Source organism: Spea bombifrons, chromosome 8 (genome assembly GCF_027358695.1).
Source record: "Spea bombifrons isolate aSpeBom1 chromosome 8, aSpeBom1.2.pri, whole genome shotgun sequence".
Taxonomy (NCBI): Eukaryota; Metazoa; Chordata; class Amphibia; order Anura; family Pelobatidae; genus Spea; species Spea bombifrons.
In genome coordinates, this window is record NC_071094.1 from 14,514,542 (window position 1) to 14,531,601 (window position 17,060).

At 39.4% G+C, this 17,060-nt stretch overlaps 1 protein-coding gene across 1 annotated transcript in view; it reads left to right on the top strand.

The window, feature by feature from the left end:
• Positions 1-17,060, top strand: part of F8 (coagulation factor VIII) — a 694,472-nt gene that overhangs the window by 659,581 nt on the left and 17,831 nt on the right. Inside the window, exon 25 of the mRNA XM_053474021.1 lies at positions 10,411-10,590. Coding sequence (XP_053329996.1) covers positions 10,411-10,590 — 180 coding nt within the window. The remainder of the gene's footprint in view (positions 1-10,410; positions 10,591-17,060) is intronic.

Consider the following 17,060-nt stretch of genomic DNA (forward strand, 5'->3'; position numbering starts at 1 on the left):
TAACCCACATCTTCAGAGAAGCATACCATCTTAGTTGCTAGGACTTTCCTGTCACTAATACAACCACCACAGCTCTCATCTTTCTCTGTTCCCTATATTTCTCCTCACCCCATTCCCTCAAGCTTGCATGCAGGGCTCTCTCCACCTTGTCTTAGTCTGTCAATTCTAGTCTTGTCTTCCTGCTGTATTGCCGGGGTAGCGATCTGCGTAGACAACGTCCGCTGCAGCCGGAAGGAGGTGTGGCTAGCAGCGGGGGTTGTCTGCGTCCGTCGGGCATACCTTCCCCGACTGTCAGAGATCAGAGTTCCCTGCACCGTTTCATCAGACAGATTTATTTGAAGGAAACGGACAACAACGTTGTTGTCCGTTTCCTTCAAATAAATCTGTCTGATGGAACCCTTGAGTGCCTGGAGCCTTTTTCTATTTTAATATTCTTCAAATGAAGATCTAAAAAACAAACTTAAAATAGTGCAGTATCTTCAGGTAAAATAAATATACCAATAGGAATGCACTCACAGTTTTTTCATGCACAACGTGCATATACAGGCGTTTTGATTAAAATTCCATCAAAATGAAGTCCAATTGAGTCTTTCTTTCTACACGTTTCGCCCCTTGGGCTTCTTCAGGACAATCAATTGGTGCAGATGTCCGTAAGTATCAAAAACAGCAATCTGTGTGTATTTCCGTTTCGTATGTCTGCTCTTTTATAGCCGTTTCTATGTGTGTTTCCATATGTGTCATCGCGTATCGACCTTTTCCCTTTTGTTGTCATCGCGTCTCGTCTGTTTTTTTGAAGGAGGTAGTTGTTCTCCCGTTTGTTAATAAAGTTTGCCGGCGACAAAAAGAGAGACCGCGTCACCTATAAGCTTGAAGATCCTCAGGATGCGTCACTCGGGAGATAAGAAAAGATATATAATTTACCGGCCTCGAGAATGTGACCGCAATTCGTATATCGGAGAAGCATGGAAGGTGAATCACTTATTGATCTCGGGAAAACACATCGTATCGCGACGGCCGCGATTAACAACCCGGAAGAGCGAAAAAAACGGAAGGACCGAGACGAAATAAAATGAAGTGAGATAAAGTGAACAGACCAAGAAGAGAACCAAAAAGAAAATCTTACCAGTGGAAACGAATATAGATCGTATCGCGGATCGTGTCACACCGTATTACGGTAATGAATAAACAAAAAGACCACTCTTAATAACTCTAAATAATTTTAACTAAAAGTAACTCTGAAGGTTCATCAAATGTTGATTTGTGTAGGACTCTGAGTGTATGTCATCAAAATGAACTCTAATCGATCAAATAAAATATATCTGTTAAGATAATTAAAAGGCTCGGTTATACAGGGAATTGTATGTATAATTGTTCATAATAAAATTATAATCGTGTAAGTATGATAAACAGTGAATCAATAGTTAATGTGAAATACCGTATTGGCTCGAATATAGGCCGCACTTTTTTCCCCCACTTTAAGTTTTTAAAGTGGGGGTGCGGCCTATATTCGGGGTCTAGCGCCCGACGCCCGGGACATGCAGTCCCGGGCGCCGGGCAGGCAGCGGGGTTAGGATACAGATCCCCCGCAGCGGTGCAGGGGACCCGTATCCTACTCCTCGATACGCTCAGACAGCCTCCCCTGCCAGCACTTCCCACGGGGGGGGTGCCGGCACGGGAGGTTGTCTAAGCGCATCGTGCGGACCGTCCGCACGATGCGTTTTACCTCTGCCCACCCCCGACTTACCGGAGCAGACTCCCGGGTGTCTTGCGGGGCCGGCGGGAGACATCTACGCAATACGCGTATGCAACTTCCGGTACCGGCACCGGAAGTTGCATACGCTTATTGCGTAGATGTCCCTCGCCGGCCCCGCAAGACACCCGGGAGTCTGCTCCGGTAAGTCGAGGAGGGGGGGCAGAGGAGGACAGTGGCAGCATATCTCGGGGGGGGGAGGAGGACAGTGGTAGCATATCTCGGGGAGGGAGGAGGACAGTGGTAGCATATCTCGGGGAGGGAGGAGGACAGTGGCAGCATATCTCGGGGGGGCAGAGTGGCAGCATGTTTTTTTTGGTGCTTTTTTAAAGAAAAAAACTTTTTCTTTAAAAAAGCACCAAACTTTTAGGGTGCGGCCTATATACGGGGGCGGCCTATATCCGAGCCAATACGGTATATTTATTTATTGATATCTTAATGATCGTGAAAATTAATGCTTGATGAATAAAGATGGACCTAAATGTACTGCATGTTATATACTAATATGCTGAAGTGTGTGTACGTGTGCGATTTAATGCTCATTCGTGATAGAGGTGTATAGAGAAATTAAAATGATAAATAATGAATTTACTGTGATTTATTTAATGTATTAATGATCATTATAATCATGTAAGTGTAAGATAATAAACAATAAATTGATCAGTGGTGTATAATGTATGTTTTTTTTATTTGATGTCTTAAAGATAGTGAAGATTATCGTGCAGTGATTAATAAATAAAGAATTGGACCTAAACATACTGTGTGCTGTATGCTAATGTACTAGAGTGTGTGTGCTTATATGATTTTATACTTGTACTCGTTCATGATAAAAGTGTATAGGGAAAATAAATAAAATGATGATGTGAAGGACAATAAATTAACGTGTTGATCATAAATGTTGTATGCTGTGATGTGTAAGTTAAGTCTATGTGTACTATATACTAGTGCTGATGTGTTGATGTGTGTGCAATGTAGTGTAGGTCATTAAAAATGGGATTAGAAGTATGAATCAATAGTCAAATTATTTTGGCTACAAGGTGCAATGGTAAAAATAATTAAGAACCTTATATTAGTACATATATAGAGCTTTATATTGATACATATATAAAATACATGTGGAAGTGATCATAAGTTAAATTTTATGAATAAAAAATATTAATATTAAGTAATTAATTAAAAATATATTAATTAAAAATATATTAATTAGAAAAAAAATTTGATTGAAAATAAATATTAAAAACTAAAAATGTATTGACAAAAGATGAATGTTAAAAACTAAAAGATATAATAATTAAAATTAATTTAATCCATAAAAGCTAAAATGTCTAATTCCATATTTAGTCCGCCTTTTTTATGTGTTTGAAACTTATATATCCATTCTGTTTCTCGCTTGGCTAATTGTTCTCTAATGTTTCCTCCCCGCCAATGTGGGGTAACTGTGTCAATACCCATAACTTTAAAGCTGTCAAGCGAGAACATTTTACAACTGTTGGCATGCCTGGGGACACTATGTTTGGGGTTTTTATTTCTAATTCCTCCTATGTGCTCTAGTGCCCTTATTTTCAACTTCCTAGAGGTATGTCCTATATATTGTGCACCGCACTTGCATTCTAGTAGATAAATTACGTTAGTCGTATTACAATGAATAAAGTGTTTCACTTTGAACTCCTTCCCTGTATTTGAACATCTGAAGGTGGTACTTTTCTTCTCTTGTGAATTGCATATCTTACACAATTTACACTTTCCACATTTATGGAATCCCGGAGTTTTAATTGTGAGAAAGTTTGGAATGTTCTTCTTTCCTGCTTCAGGCAGTGCACTAGGTGCCAATAGGGACTTTAAATTCTCAGTTTTTTTATATATAACATTCGGGTGCTCAGGTATAATTTCTTTCAGGACGTTGTCCTGTCTTAAGATAGGCCAACATTTTCTAATTGCTCTTTTGATTTCAAATGCCTTATCATTGTATTTGGTGAAAAAGGCAAATTCAAAGTTTTTGTTCAGTTGTTGTTGATTCTTCTCAAAAAATTCTTCTCTTTTTCTTTGTTTGATGGATATAAAACGTTTTTCTAATAAGTCTTGCGGATAGTTTTTTTCTTTTGTAGGACTATCCGCAAGACTTATTAGAAAAAAGTTTTATATCCATCAAACAAAGAAAAAGAGAAGAATTGAAGAAACTTCATTTTATTTCGTCCCGGTCCTTCCGTTTTTTCGCTCTTCCGAGTTGTTAATCGCGGCCGTCGCGATACGATGTGTTTTCCCGAGATCAATAAGTGATTCACCTTCCACGCTTCTCCGATATACGAATTGCGGTCACATTCTCGAGGCCGGTAAATTATATATCTTTTCTTATCTCCCGAGTGACGCATCCTGAGGATCTTCAAGCTTATAGGTGACGCGGTCTCTCTTTTTTTCGCCGGCAAACTTTATTAACAAACGGGAGAACAACTACCTCCTTCAAAAAAACAGATGAGAAGCGATGGCAACAAAAGGGAAAAGGTCAATACGCGATGACACATACGGAAACACACATAGAAACGGCTATAAAAGAGCAGACATACGAAACGGAAATACACACAGATTGCTGTTTTTTGATACTTACGGACATCTGCGCCAATTGATTTTCCTGAAGAAGCCCAAGGGGCGAAACGCGTAGAAAGAAAGACTCAATTGGACTTCATTTTGATGGAATTTTAATCAAAACGCCTGTTTATGCACGTTGTGCATGAAAAAACTGTGAGTGCATTCCTATTGGTATATTTATTTTACCTGAAGATACTGCACTATTTTAAGTTTGTTTTTTAGATCTTCATTTGAAGAATATTAAAGCCTTTACAGTCCTTATTGATGGGTTGGATTTATCTCTTTCACTTGTGAGTGCAATACATCACCTAACCATCACATCTGAACATACCATCTACACTATATTGTGTTGTTTCTTTTTTCCCTATATATGCACCTGCGCCCCATACATTTCTGGTTTGCTTGTATTTTCACACTTTGAGGAGAGTGTCGTCTGGGCAGCTGCGGTCCATAATAGGGAAGTATTATCATATTGAATTACCGTATTTGCTCGATTATAAGACGAGGTTTTTTTCAGAGCAAATGCTCTGAAAAATACCCCTCGTCTTATAATCGAGGTCGTCTTCTAATCAGACCTCAAAATGTCCGCTGGGGCCATGCTACTTACCGGGCTTTGGTCGCGAGCAGCAGGAGAACAAGAAGCTAGCAGCGTGTCACAAAACTCTGCCTCCCCCCTCCTTCCTCTGGGGGCGGGGCCAGAGAAGTTGCAGGCACAGCCGGGCCCCTGCAGAAGTCTTCAAATGGGAGATCTGCAGTTCAGGTAAGGGGGTGGGGGAGGGTTTTTGTGATTAATGTGTGAAGTATGTGTGATTAATGGAATGAGTGAGTATTTAAATGTTTGTGAATGAGTGTGTATTAGTATGGATGTGTAAGGGTGGTGGTAGCATGGCATAGGGAGGCTGTACTCACACTCCTATCATCCTCAGGTTCCAGCATGTACTATAGCTGTTTATAGCAGTTTATATATATATGTATAGCAGTTTATATATATATATAACTCCAGAAATGCCTTTTAACCCCCTATATGCCACTCTGCCCCATGGTATGCCTTTTAACCCCCTATATGCCACTCTGGCATATAGGGGATTAAAAGGCATATCATGGGGCAGAGTGGCATATAGGAGGGTATAAGACATTTCTGGAGGCAGAGTGGCATATAGAGGGTTAAAAGGCACATCATGGGGCAGAGTGGCAAATAGGGGGTATAAGGCATTTCTGGGGGCAGAGTGGCAACCCTGGGGGCAGATGTGCATAACTGGGGGGGCAGGTTGGCAAATAAAAGGAAATAAAAAAAATATATATTTTTCTCAATCATAGCTTTTATTAAATATGAAAATATTGTTTACATGAATTAATATTTACTAGTTAAACTTTTTTTCCTATAGGGTCGTCTTATATTCAGGATTTTTGTTTTTTTCCTAAATTAATATTTAGATTTTGGGGGGTCGTCTTATAATCAGGGTCGTCTTATAATCGAGCAAATACGGTATTTATCATTTATTACACCTCACCTAAGTAGCACGTATTTTTGTTTTTTTCACGGTGTTATTCATATAGCTTTTATTAAAAAATAGTTTACATGAATTAACATTTACTGGTAAAACTTTTTTCCTTTAGGGTCGTCTTATATTCAGGCTTTTTCTTTTTTTCCTAAGTTAATATTCAGATTTTGGGGGGTCGTCTTATAATCAGGGTCGTCTTATAATCGAGCAAATACGGTAATTTTTTTTGCATTCGTTTTTTCACACACATTTTATTTCAGCTATGAATAAACAGGTTCTGGTATATGTCACTATCATAAAACACCCCAATATGTGTTTAGCAACATCTCCTGAGTACAGCGATACCTCACATGAATGATTTTGACTGGCTGTTTGGGGGCAAAAGGGCCACATTTGGGGCATGCACATTTTCAATGTTGAACTTTGGCGTTTGGTGATCAACTGCCCATGCCCTATTTGGTACATCTTTGAGCCGGGCCATTTCAGTATGCCCAATAAAGCCATATATTTTTGAAAAATAGACACCCCAGGGTATTTCAAATGCTAGTATTTTAACCCTTTCCATGCACCATATCTACCACCAGTCTTTGTCAAACTTTGTGGTAGTCATTTTTTTGCATTTGTTTTGTCACACACATTTTACTTCAGGTATGAATTAAAAGGTTCTGGTATATGTCATACTTTGGTACATCTTTGAGCCGGGCCATTTCAGTGTGCCCAACAAAACCATATATTTTTGAAAACTAGACACCCCAGGGTATTTTAAATGCTCGTATTTTAACTCTTTGCATGCACACATTTTACCACCAGAATGTTTTCAAAGTTTGCAGTAGTATTCTTTTGTGTGTATTTTTCCCCCACACACCTATGTTATGTATGAATTTACAGCTCCTGGTAAATGCCGTTGTCACACGACACCCCAATATGTGTTCAGCAACATCTCCTGAGTACAGTGATACCCCACATGCATGGGTTTGTCATTTTGTGGGGGAACTAAAAGGCCACATTTGGTACGTGTGCATTTTTCTAATTGGAAATTAGATGTGTAGCCATCCTTCCCCCCCCCGTGTTAATTGGGACATTGTTGAACCCGGCCAATTCAATTTACCCCATCGAATCATACATTTTTTAAAAGTAGACACCCCATGGGCATTTAATATGCCAGTATTTTAACTCAATTGTTTTAAGCTAATGTGCTAATTTTAGGACTTGCTCACAAAAATATATTTTTTATATATATATTTTATTTTTTTTTGCCTTTTTTAAATTTTTTTTAACATTGTTTTTCAACTTGAAGGTTCCCCTAATAGTGACATCAGTGGGAAATTATTTTTACATTTTACTGTTTTTTTTTTACTATTTTTTCTAATTATTATTAATTTTATTTTATTTTTTAATTCTCTAGAGGGTCCGGAGACCATCTAGCAAACTTTTTCATCTTTATTGTTTTTTTTCCCGGGCCGCCACCATCTTGCGGATGGTGAAGATTGTGTGCAGCTGCGGCTGTGACCGCTCTCCGGAGCGGTCACAGTCCATCCTGGGGTAAGTGTTTGGTGTCGCTGGATGCCTCCTGATCGAGGCATTCCAGCGACACCATTTAAGTTTAGGAGGTGATCGTTGATCGGCTCCTAAACGCTTTTAAAACGGGCGTCCGCCGCCATACAATGTAAGACGGATGTTGACGCCCCGGGGAGGGGCCAGAGATGCCGATCGTGGCGTTGCTGAATGCCTCGAGGTCGAGGCATTACAGCAACGCCGTTTGGGTGCAGAAAGCAAAGTAGATCGCTTTCTGCACCCGTTTAAAGACATGATGGTCCTGGCACGTCAATTGTCGTCAATGACTTGTTTTTCCGTGACGTGCCCGGACCGGCAATTGTCATCAAGGGGTTAAATAGCACATATCAATAAATGGATAGCCAATCAAAAGACCAATCCAATCTAGCACCATATGTAGTATAATTGATAATCATGCATTAACATAAGTAAATATTCAAAAGTATACATCCCATAATAAATAAATGAGATACTTGCAGATGTTAAAAGAAACCAGTAACAAATATAAAGAAATATATTAAGATCCATATGCATTAAATGACCAAAGGGAATATATAAATAAAATACCCATTAAGTATGTGCAATCAGTGTATGTAATAGGCACTTACAGAGATTTAACCAGTGCAGTTTCATATAAAAACAATCAGTGTTAATACTCCAAAAAAGAGTGTGAATTAAGTCAAACCAAACAACCAAATCGGCAAAAACAAATGTTCTGATTAAAATGAGATAATCAGCAGACATTTGTTAGCACTAAAACGTGGTGACGTTCTGCGCATGCGCAAGCATATTCCGTGCATGCACAAGTACATTATCTCTGATAAAATAGTGCGAGTGAAATCAAAAAGTGCATTAGCATTACCAAGTGCATGTATCATCAGATCACCATCTATTATCTTAAAAACCAGAAAAATTTTAAAAGATAATATCTATTGTGAGTGAATAAATAGTTATATGACACATACTGTGAATAAAACAAATAAAAGTCACTGGTTCTTATAATATAGATAAAGGACTTGAATATTTACAAAAACCAAAAATGGAAAGGTCATCATAAATTATGTTAATATACAATGGTATATCATAATGTGACACAATTGAATAAAGTGCAAAGTAGGTATAAAGACAACCAGTTCTAAGAAAGTTAATAAAGTGCATCGATAATAGAAGTCAACGAAAAAGTACTCAAACAAATTCAGTAATGTATTTTATTAAAAACAGTTAAAGAGAAGAAAGATTTTGCACAGAATACTTTAAAGTGACACAGTGCTATTAAAGTATTGATGAAATCATGTGAATTATGAGGGTCTGAAACTAGTATAGGATTAGACCCTTCTAAACAAATGGAAAGATTGTATCCCAAGATTACCGCATGGCCAAGGATGAGGTATATTGTGAGAGACTGCCTACATACTGATGAACCAATGCAATGTGATCTGTGATCTGATAAGTGGGTTATCATGGGGCTTTCCTTGTGTATACAAATAAGTCTTGCTTATAGTACATTTTGTTGTAATGCTGTAAAATCTTAGAACTGCTCCAAGAAATGCCTGTTGAAAGTGGTGATGGTACTAACCATTTCTGTGTTTTATTCGCTGTCTGATGTATTTGATAAGGGCTAAGCTGGTGAGCTGCTGCTTCAAGGGGTTTATAATTTGGTAAGGATAAAGGAGGGCCACAAATGGAAAACCTGGGGTTTAACCCCAGGAGCAGGCATTAGGAATACATTATGCCCTTCCATCTCTGCCTTGCTCCAGCGGTTTTTCAAGAATTCATAAATTATGTCCTCAGGGACATTCTCCAACAATGCGTCGTGCTATACCTTCTTGTCCATTCTGCCTCCATAGAAAGCCATCGCACAGATGTGGCCAAGTCCTACAAAAGTTACAAGAGAATAATCTATTTAGTAAATTGCATAAGTGTGAGTTCCAACGCAAACGTGTCGCCTTCATGGGGTATGTGATTTTAGAGGTCTGTTTTGCTATGGACCCTGAAAAAGTCTTTGCTTTTGACTCATAGGTCGTGGGTAGTGACCCTAAAACACTGCTGATTTAGGTGGATGTCATCCTAATTGTTTCTTGCTGGTTAGTAGTAGCCTGTGCCAGCTCTTTCACCAGGTCTTTCATCCTGATTATATGGGGTATTGTGTATTTGGATTTGTACAAATTGCAAGTTCCACGATTCGTAAGAAGCCAGAAAAAATGAGGCCAACAAAAAACGCCAAATTTTTGTCCGAAATGCGTAGGCCCACATTCACTCACACTCTTACACACTCTCGTTCATTCTCTCATGCTCTCTAAATGTTTCCCTACCTTCTCTGCTGACTACTTTCACTTCTGCCTACCGCTTCTACATCTTCTATCTTTTATCTTCTCTTTTCTCTCTTCTCTTACATTTTCAATCTGCTATATTCGTCTGCATCTCTGCGGAGACAACCTGTTGGAAGCTTCCAGTGACGTCCTTTTCCCGATTGTCCAACCGGTGTAGGGGACGTCACCAAAAGGTTGTCATTTTGCCCTAAGTTTAACTTAGTTCAGTTTTCGGTGATGATAGCTGATTGAAGATAGAAGAGAAGGGGAACAAAAAAATAGAACCTGAAGAAATATTTAGAGAGTGTGAAAGAGATTGAAAGCAGACGGAAAAAATTAGTCCAAAGCGTTTTTTTGTCCATTTGCAAATGTCTAGTATAGACACATTATTTGTAAGTAATAGGTAGTGCACTGATGTTGAACTTACTGTATAGACACACACTGCAGTAGTACACCTTCATACCCACAGATCATCCAAACTGCTTACTTGTAGTCTCCACCAAGTTGTGATACAGCAACAGATAAACAAAATCAAACCAAACTACAAACAACAAACTAGAACTATGCATATGGGGTATTATTGTAATTGGGGGAAGTTGCCAAACCAATGTGTAGATAGCAACATCTCTAGTTTGTATGTAAAGCTTATGTTAGCAAATAATATTCGCTTTTGTTGTTCCACCCACCTGGAATAATTTTAAATTTTCTATAGCTGGACAAATCTGGTGAATGGCTTCAATTGGACATCGGCCACAACATGAAGGTGACTGGAGTAATAACACAGGGTGCACGCTCTGCATTTACTCCTATGTTCATTACCCACTTTTCACTTAGCTTCAGCAAAGATGGTAATTTCTGGGAGACTGTGCAAGGATCAGATGGGCGAATGCAGGTGAGTTGCATGTAAAGATGTATCATTTGATGCATAAGAATTTCAGTGTACAACATATGTTTTTGTGCATTTGTATGTTTATGAATTATATCAGTGCAACAATTTCTTGTGAAGAGATCATATGACAGCAAGGTTGTAAAAGGATCCGTGCAGATATAAATAATAAAATAAAATACTCAGGTAGTGAGGTGGTTAAATATACAGTTTCATAAAAGGTACCCTAAAGAACACGGACCCGAGCAAGATGCAAATCTGGTGAGGGGCATTCCAGGCTGCCTCTTCATTGAGGCAAGCCTGCAATGCCCCAGAGGCCTGTAATGTATTCTGTTGTTTAAACTGCCGATCTCGGCGATTGGAAGTTCTAAAAAAACTTTTTTTGGGTTTGCCTATGAGTCTTCCAGGAAAACTGCAATGCCCCCGATCAATGGCAAAAAAACGCTACCACGTACATCTACGGGCATTACAGGCTCCCGATCCCGTGATTCACTGTGATATCGGTGGGTTAAACGACACACCAGTGACTGAAATCACAGGTCTGTCAATCACGCCCCCCAAGCCTGATGCAAATCGGGTGAGGGGCATTGCAGGATGTCTCTTCATTGAGGCAAGCCTGCAATGCCCCAGACGGGGCTACACAACCCCAGTGTATAGTAAAAAAAATAAAATAATAAATAAATATAAATATATATATATATATATATATTTATTTATTATTTTATTTTTTTTACTATATATATATATATGGTAACATTAAAAAATAATTCCCTACTGTCACCAAAAAGTGCAAATTTATATCTATCTATCCATCTATCTATCTATCTATCTATCTATCTATCTATCTATCTATCTATCTATATATATATATATATATATAAGTTTTTGATGAGCAAGTCCTACAATTATATCTTCCCAAAACATTCCCGTATGGGAAGAGTTAAAATATTGCCATTATAAATGCCCATAGAGTGCCTACTGTATGATTTGATGGGGTAAATTGAATTGGCTGGCTTCAAAGATGTCCCAAATATAGGACGTGGGCACAGACTGCAATGCCCCCGATCAATGGCAAAAAACTGTACCACGTACATCTACGGGCATTACAGGCTCCCGATCCCGTGATTAACAGTGAATCACAGAGATCGGTGGGTTAAACGACACACCAGTGACTGAAATCACTGGTCTGCCAATCAAAGGTGGTCTTTTACCTCCCAAATAACCCAACAAACCCATGCATGTGGGGTTTCACTGCGCTCAGGAGATATTGCTGGACACATATTAGGGAGTACAACGTGTGTGAAAAAAAAAAAAAATTGACTACCATAAAGTTTGACAAACGCTAGTGGTAGAATTAGTGCATGGAAAGGGTTAGATGGTATTGTTTTGATTGTATCATATTATTTACTTTTAAAAGTAAAAAAATAGGGCAAATAATTTAGAAAAAAATGACTTTTTCTAACTTTTACTTGAAAAATATTTTACTCATCATAAAAGGTAATGAAAAAACCTGCTATTTGTCCTGCGTTTAGAAATAATGTTTTTATGTTTTTTTTTTCTTTTTTCTGCATGTTATGGGGCAATAAGTACAGGTAGCGTTTTGCTATTTCAAAACCATTTTTTCCAAATCTGGTAATTCTTCCCTCTATGTGCTATTTCGGGTATCTTTGAAGCTGGCCAATGCAATTTACCCCATCAAACCATATATTTTTTAAAACTAGACACCCCAGGGTATTTCAAATGCTAGTATTTTAACTCTTTCCATGCACTAATTCTACCAGTCTTTGTCAAACTTTTTTGCATTTATTTTTTCACCCTTACGAAAAATTACTGCAGTTTTTTGTGAAGTAATACTGCAGTTTTTTGGACATGAAACAACTACAATACTGCACTTTTACTGCAGTATTACTGCACGTTTACTGCACTTTTACGTCATTATATTGCAAACCTACGGTTGTACTTCAATGTTCTGCAGCTTTATTGCATTTGTACTTCCTTACAAAACTAACTGCAGTAAAACTGCAGTACAGTGAAGTACAAATGCAGTAAATGTGCAGTAATACTGCAGTAAAAGTGCAGTATTGCAGTTTTTTCATGTCCAAAAAACTGCAGTATTACTTCACAAAAAACTGCAGTAACTTTTCGTAAGGGACACATTTTACTTCATGTATGAATTAACAGGTCCTGGTATATGTCACTGTCATAAAACACCCCAATATGTGTTCAGCAACATCTCCCGAGCTCATCTACTTGGCTGTTTGGGGGCAAAAGGGCCACATTTGGGGCATGCACATTTTTCAATGTTGACCTTTGGCATTTGGTGAGCCACTGCCCATGCCCTATTTGGTACATCTTTAAGCCCGGCCATTTCAGTGTGCCCTATAAAGCCATATATTTTTGAAAACAAGACACCCCAGGATGTTTCAAATGCTGGTATTTTAACTCTTTGCATGCACACATTTTACCACCAGCATTTTTCAAAGTTTGCAGTAGTATTTTTTGTGTGTATTTTCCTCGACACACCTATTTTAGGTATGAATTTACAGCTCCTGGTGTATGTCGCTGTCACACAACACCCCAATATGTGTTCAGCAACATCTCCTGAGTACAGTGATACCCCACATGCATCGTCGGATTTTTGGGAACTAAAAGGCCACATTTAGGACGTGTGCATTTTTCGAATTAGAAATTAGACGTGTGGTCTTCCTTCCCCCTGTGTTAATTGGGACATTGTTGAACCCGGCCAATTCAATTTACCCCATCAAATCATAAAATTTTTAAAAGTAGACACCCCATGGGCATTTAACATGCCAGTATTTTAACTCTTTCCATGCGAGAATAGTTTTAAGCTAAACCGCTAATTTAGGACTTGCTCACAAAAATATTTTTTATATACCGTATTTTCCGGCGTATAAGAAGACTTTTTAACCCGTGAAAACCTAGTCAAAAGTCGGGGGTCGTCTTATACGCCGGGTATACTTACTTACTTACCGAGCCAGACCGGAATCTCTAGGGGAGGAGCGAGCGGAGAAGCTGCCTCCCCTGGTCTTCAGGGCCGCACCGAGGTAGCTGAAAGATTGTGATCTCCCCAACTAGCCCTGATCAGCGGGCGCCCGATGAGCAGGGCTGGTCGGGGAGATCACGACCTCCCTCTAACTAGCCCAGCATTAGGGAGCTCGAGGTCTGGCACTTCAGACCTCGGCTTCCGTGCTCCCTAATCAGTACCCGCCGGCTATTGATGACGTCATGTCCCGCCGCTCGGTATCAATTGCCAGCGCGTAGTGATGAGGGAGCAGTAAAGCAGAGGTCTGAAATGACAGACCTTACGCTCCCACAACTGGATGGAAGACAGAGGATGAGAAAGGTAAGAGATGGGGAGAAAGGGGCAGTGTATGTGTCTATATGTTGGTGTGAGATGGTCAGTGTATGTGTATGGACAGGTGTGTGTGGACATGTGTGTGCGGACAGGCATATGTTAGGGAGAGCTGACCCACCCAATCCTAGCAGGCTTTGAATACAACAACCAGCCAATCACCGGTAAGGTACATACGTCAGAAGTTGCTCTGATGAAAAGGTTTGTGATGAACAACAAACAAACATTAACGGAAAGGTTATGTGGAAAAAAGTATTCTGAACAAGATATAGAAGCAGTTAAACAAATGAATAGGAAATAATTAAGATATAAAGAGAGAAACACAAATAATGAGTTCTCTCTCCCAATAGTGTTAGATTATAATAAACAAAAAATAAATAAAGTGCATCTGAGGAAGCCTGATTGGGCGAAACGCGTCATGCAGATTGACGCCCACCCGGAAGTAGTACGGACTACACGAACAAAGCACGGAACTTTGATTGCTTGTTGTGAGCATATCGTTTTTTTTTTTTATTTTTGATTATTAATAAATTGTCACTTTTGCTTTTAAATATCCTCCTCTTCATCTGACCTCTGTATGTCCTGAGCTGATGCTCACGAAGGAACAACAATATTGAGTGGAATATCTCTATTACTGTCACAGTCAGGGCTACTTGCCAAGCTCGTGGGCATGATAGGGTTAATAGCACCAAGCCTCTGGATTTACTAACTTCACCCCTTAACAAGGCATCAGTTAACCCCCAAATCCAGCCTGTATCCCCCCAGGTAGTCTGTCACCACTTACGATTTTGAAACCGGATTTCTGAGAAATCCGAATTAAAATATCTCTTAATATATATAGCAACCCACCCAGGTCAAACAACATATATATATATAAATATATATATATATATATATATATATATATATATATATATATATAGCCCTGGAAACACTTGGAGACCAGCCCCATATAGTTTATCTCGCGGTCGAGCTCTTTTACCCACATGCACCCCTTATACATACCCGAATCACACTATTTGCCATACAAATAACGATATAACATTTTTATCACTTTATTTGTATTAAAATGCCAGAAAGCAAACGTGTTAAAAGGCCCTAATGAATTAAATGCATTAGACATAATGGAATCAAAACATTTGCTACTGCAAACATTTTTAGATAAATAAGTTCCATTTTATTCAGTGGAACTAAACCGTGATCACATTGGCAGATGAGGGGGATGTTGGTTCAGAGTTAGCAGTACTGCAGCAAGTCACTGCCTCTAACCTCCAGAGCGGTGTCTGCTCCAGTAAGGAGGGAAGGACGAGCACAGGGCAGGCCAGACAGGTGCTGGTAGTGGGGGACTCTATTATTAGGGGGAGAGACAGGGCGATCTGTCACAAAGACCGGGATCGCCGAACAGTGTGTTGTCTGCCTGGCGCTCGAGTTCGGCACATCACAGATCGGGTTGACAGATTACTGGGATGGGCTGGAGAAGACCCAGCTGTCATGATTTCAGGGACTTAGGTAGCAAGCTCAAGGCAAGGACCTCCAAGGTAGTATTTTCTGAAATATTACCTGTACCACGTGCCACACCAGAGAGGCAGCGGGAGATTAGGGAGCTAAACAAGTGGCTCAGAAGCTGGTGTAGGAAGGAGGGGTTTGGGTTCATGGAGAACTGGGCCGACTTCTCTGTCGGATACAGGCTGTACGGTAGGGACGGGCTGCACCTCAATGGGGAGGGTGCAGCTGTGCTCGGGGAGAAGATGGCCAGAAGGGTGGAGGAGTGTTTAAACTAGGGAAAGGGGGGGGGAACTACAATATAGAAGGGGAAGATAGTATAGATAGAGAGCTGGGCCTTATAAATGTACCTGGGGGTGGAGCGGAGGAAGGGGTTAGAATAGTTAATAGGGATAGGCTTCGTAGGAGAAAAAACCATACACCTCTAAATTGTATGCTTACTAATGCCAGAAGTCTGACCAATAAAACTGGCGAACTGGAGTTAATAATGTCTGCAGAAAATTATGACATAGTGGGTATAACAGAGACATGGTTGGATGAGATGATAGCTATGACTGGGCGGTTAACATACAGGGTTATAGTCTATTCAGGAAGGATCGAAAAAAACAAAAAGGGGGAGGAGTTTGCCTTTATGTAAAGTCCAGCCTAAAGGCCACACTGCGGGAGAATATATGTGAGGGAAATGATGATGTGGAGTCATTATGGGTAGAAATATATGGAAAGAAAAATAATAAAATACTGATCGGGGTTTGGTATAAGCCACCAAATATAATTGAAGCAGCAGAAGATCAATTATTAAAGCAAATAAACAAGGCAGCAAATCACAATGAGGTGGTTATTATGGGGGACTTTAACTATCCCGACATAAACTGGGAAACCGAGACCTGTGAATCTCATAAAGGAAACCGGTTTCTGACTATAAGTAAAGATAATTATCTGTCCCAAATGGTACAGGACCCAACCAGAGGGGGCGCTCTACTGGACTTAATATTAACCAACAGACCTGACAGAGTAACTAATGTGCAGGTCAGAGGGCACCTAGGAAATAGTGCTCACAATATAATACATTATAACATGTCGTTCGATAAGGGAACTCTTAGAGGAGCCACAAGAACTATGAACTTTAGGAAGGCAAAGTTTGATCAACTAAGAGAAGCCCTTAACACTGTAAATTGGGAAAATGTCCTCAAAAACAAAAGCACACACACTAAATGGGAGATTTTTAAAAATATCTTAAATTCTCACTGTGAAAAGTACATACCGTATGGGAATAAAAGTCAGGAACAAGAGAAAACCAATGTGGATAAATAAAAATGTAAAGGTGGCAATAAATGGCAAAAAGAAGGCATTTAAGCTACTAAAACGGGAAGGCAGTGAGGAAGCACTAAGAAGCTATCGGGAAAAAAATAAAATATGTAAAAATCAGATAAAAGCAGCAAAAGTGGAGACAGAAAGACTCATTGCCAAAGAGAGTAAAACAAACCCCAAAATGTTCTTTAACTATATAAATAGTAAAAAGGTTAAAAATGAAAGCGTTGGCCCCTTAAAAAGTAATGAGGGAGAAGTTATAGACGGGGATCAGGAAAAAGCTAATCTATTA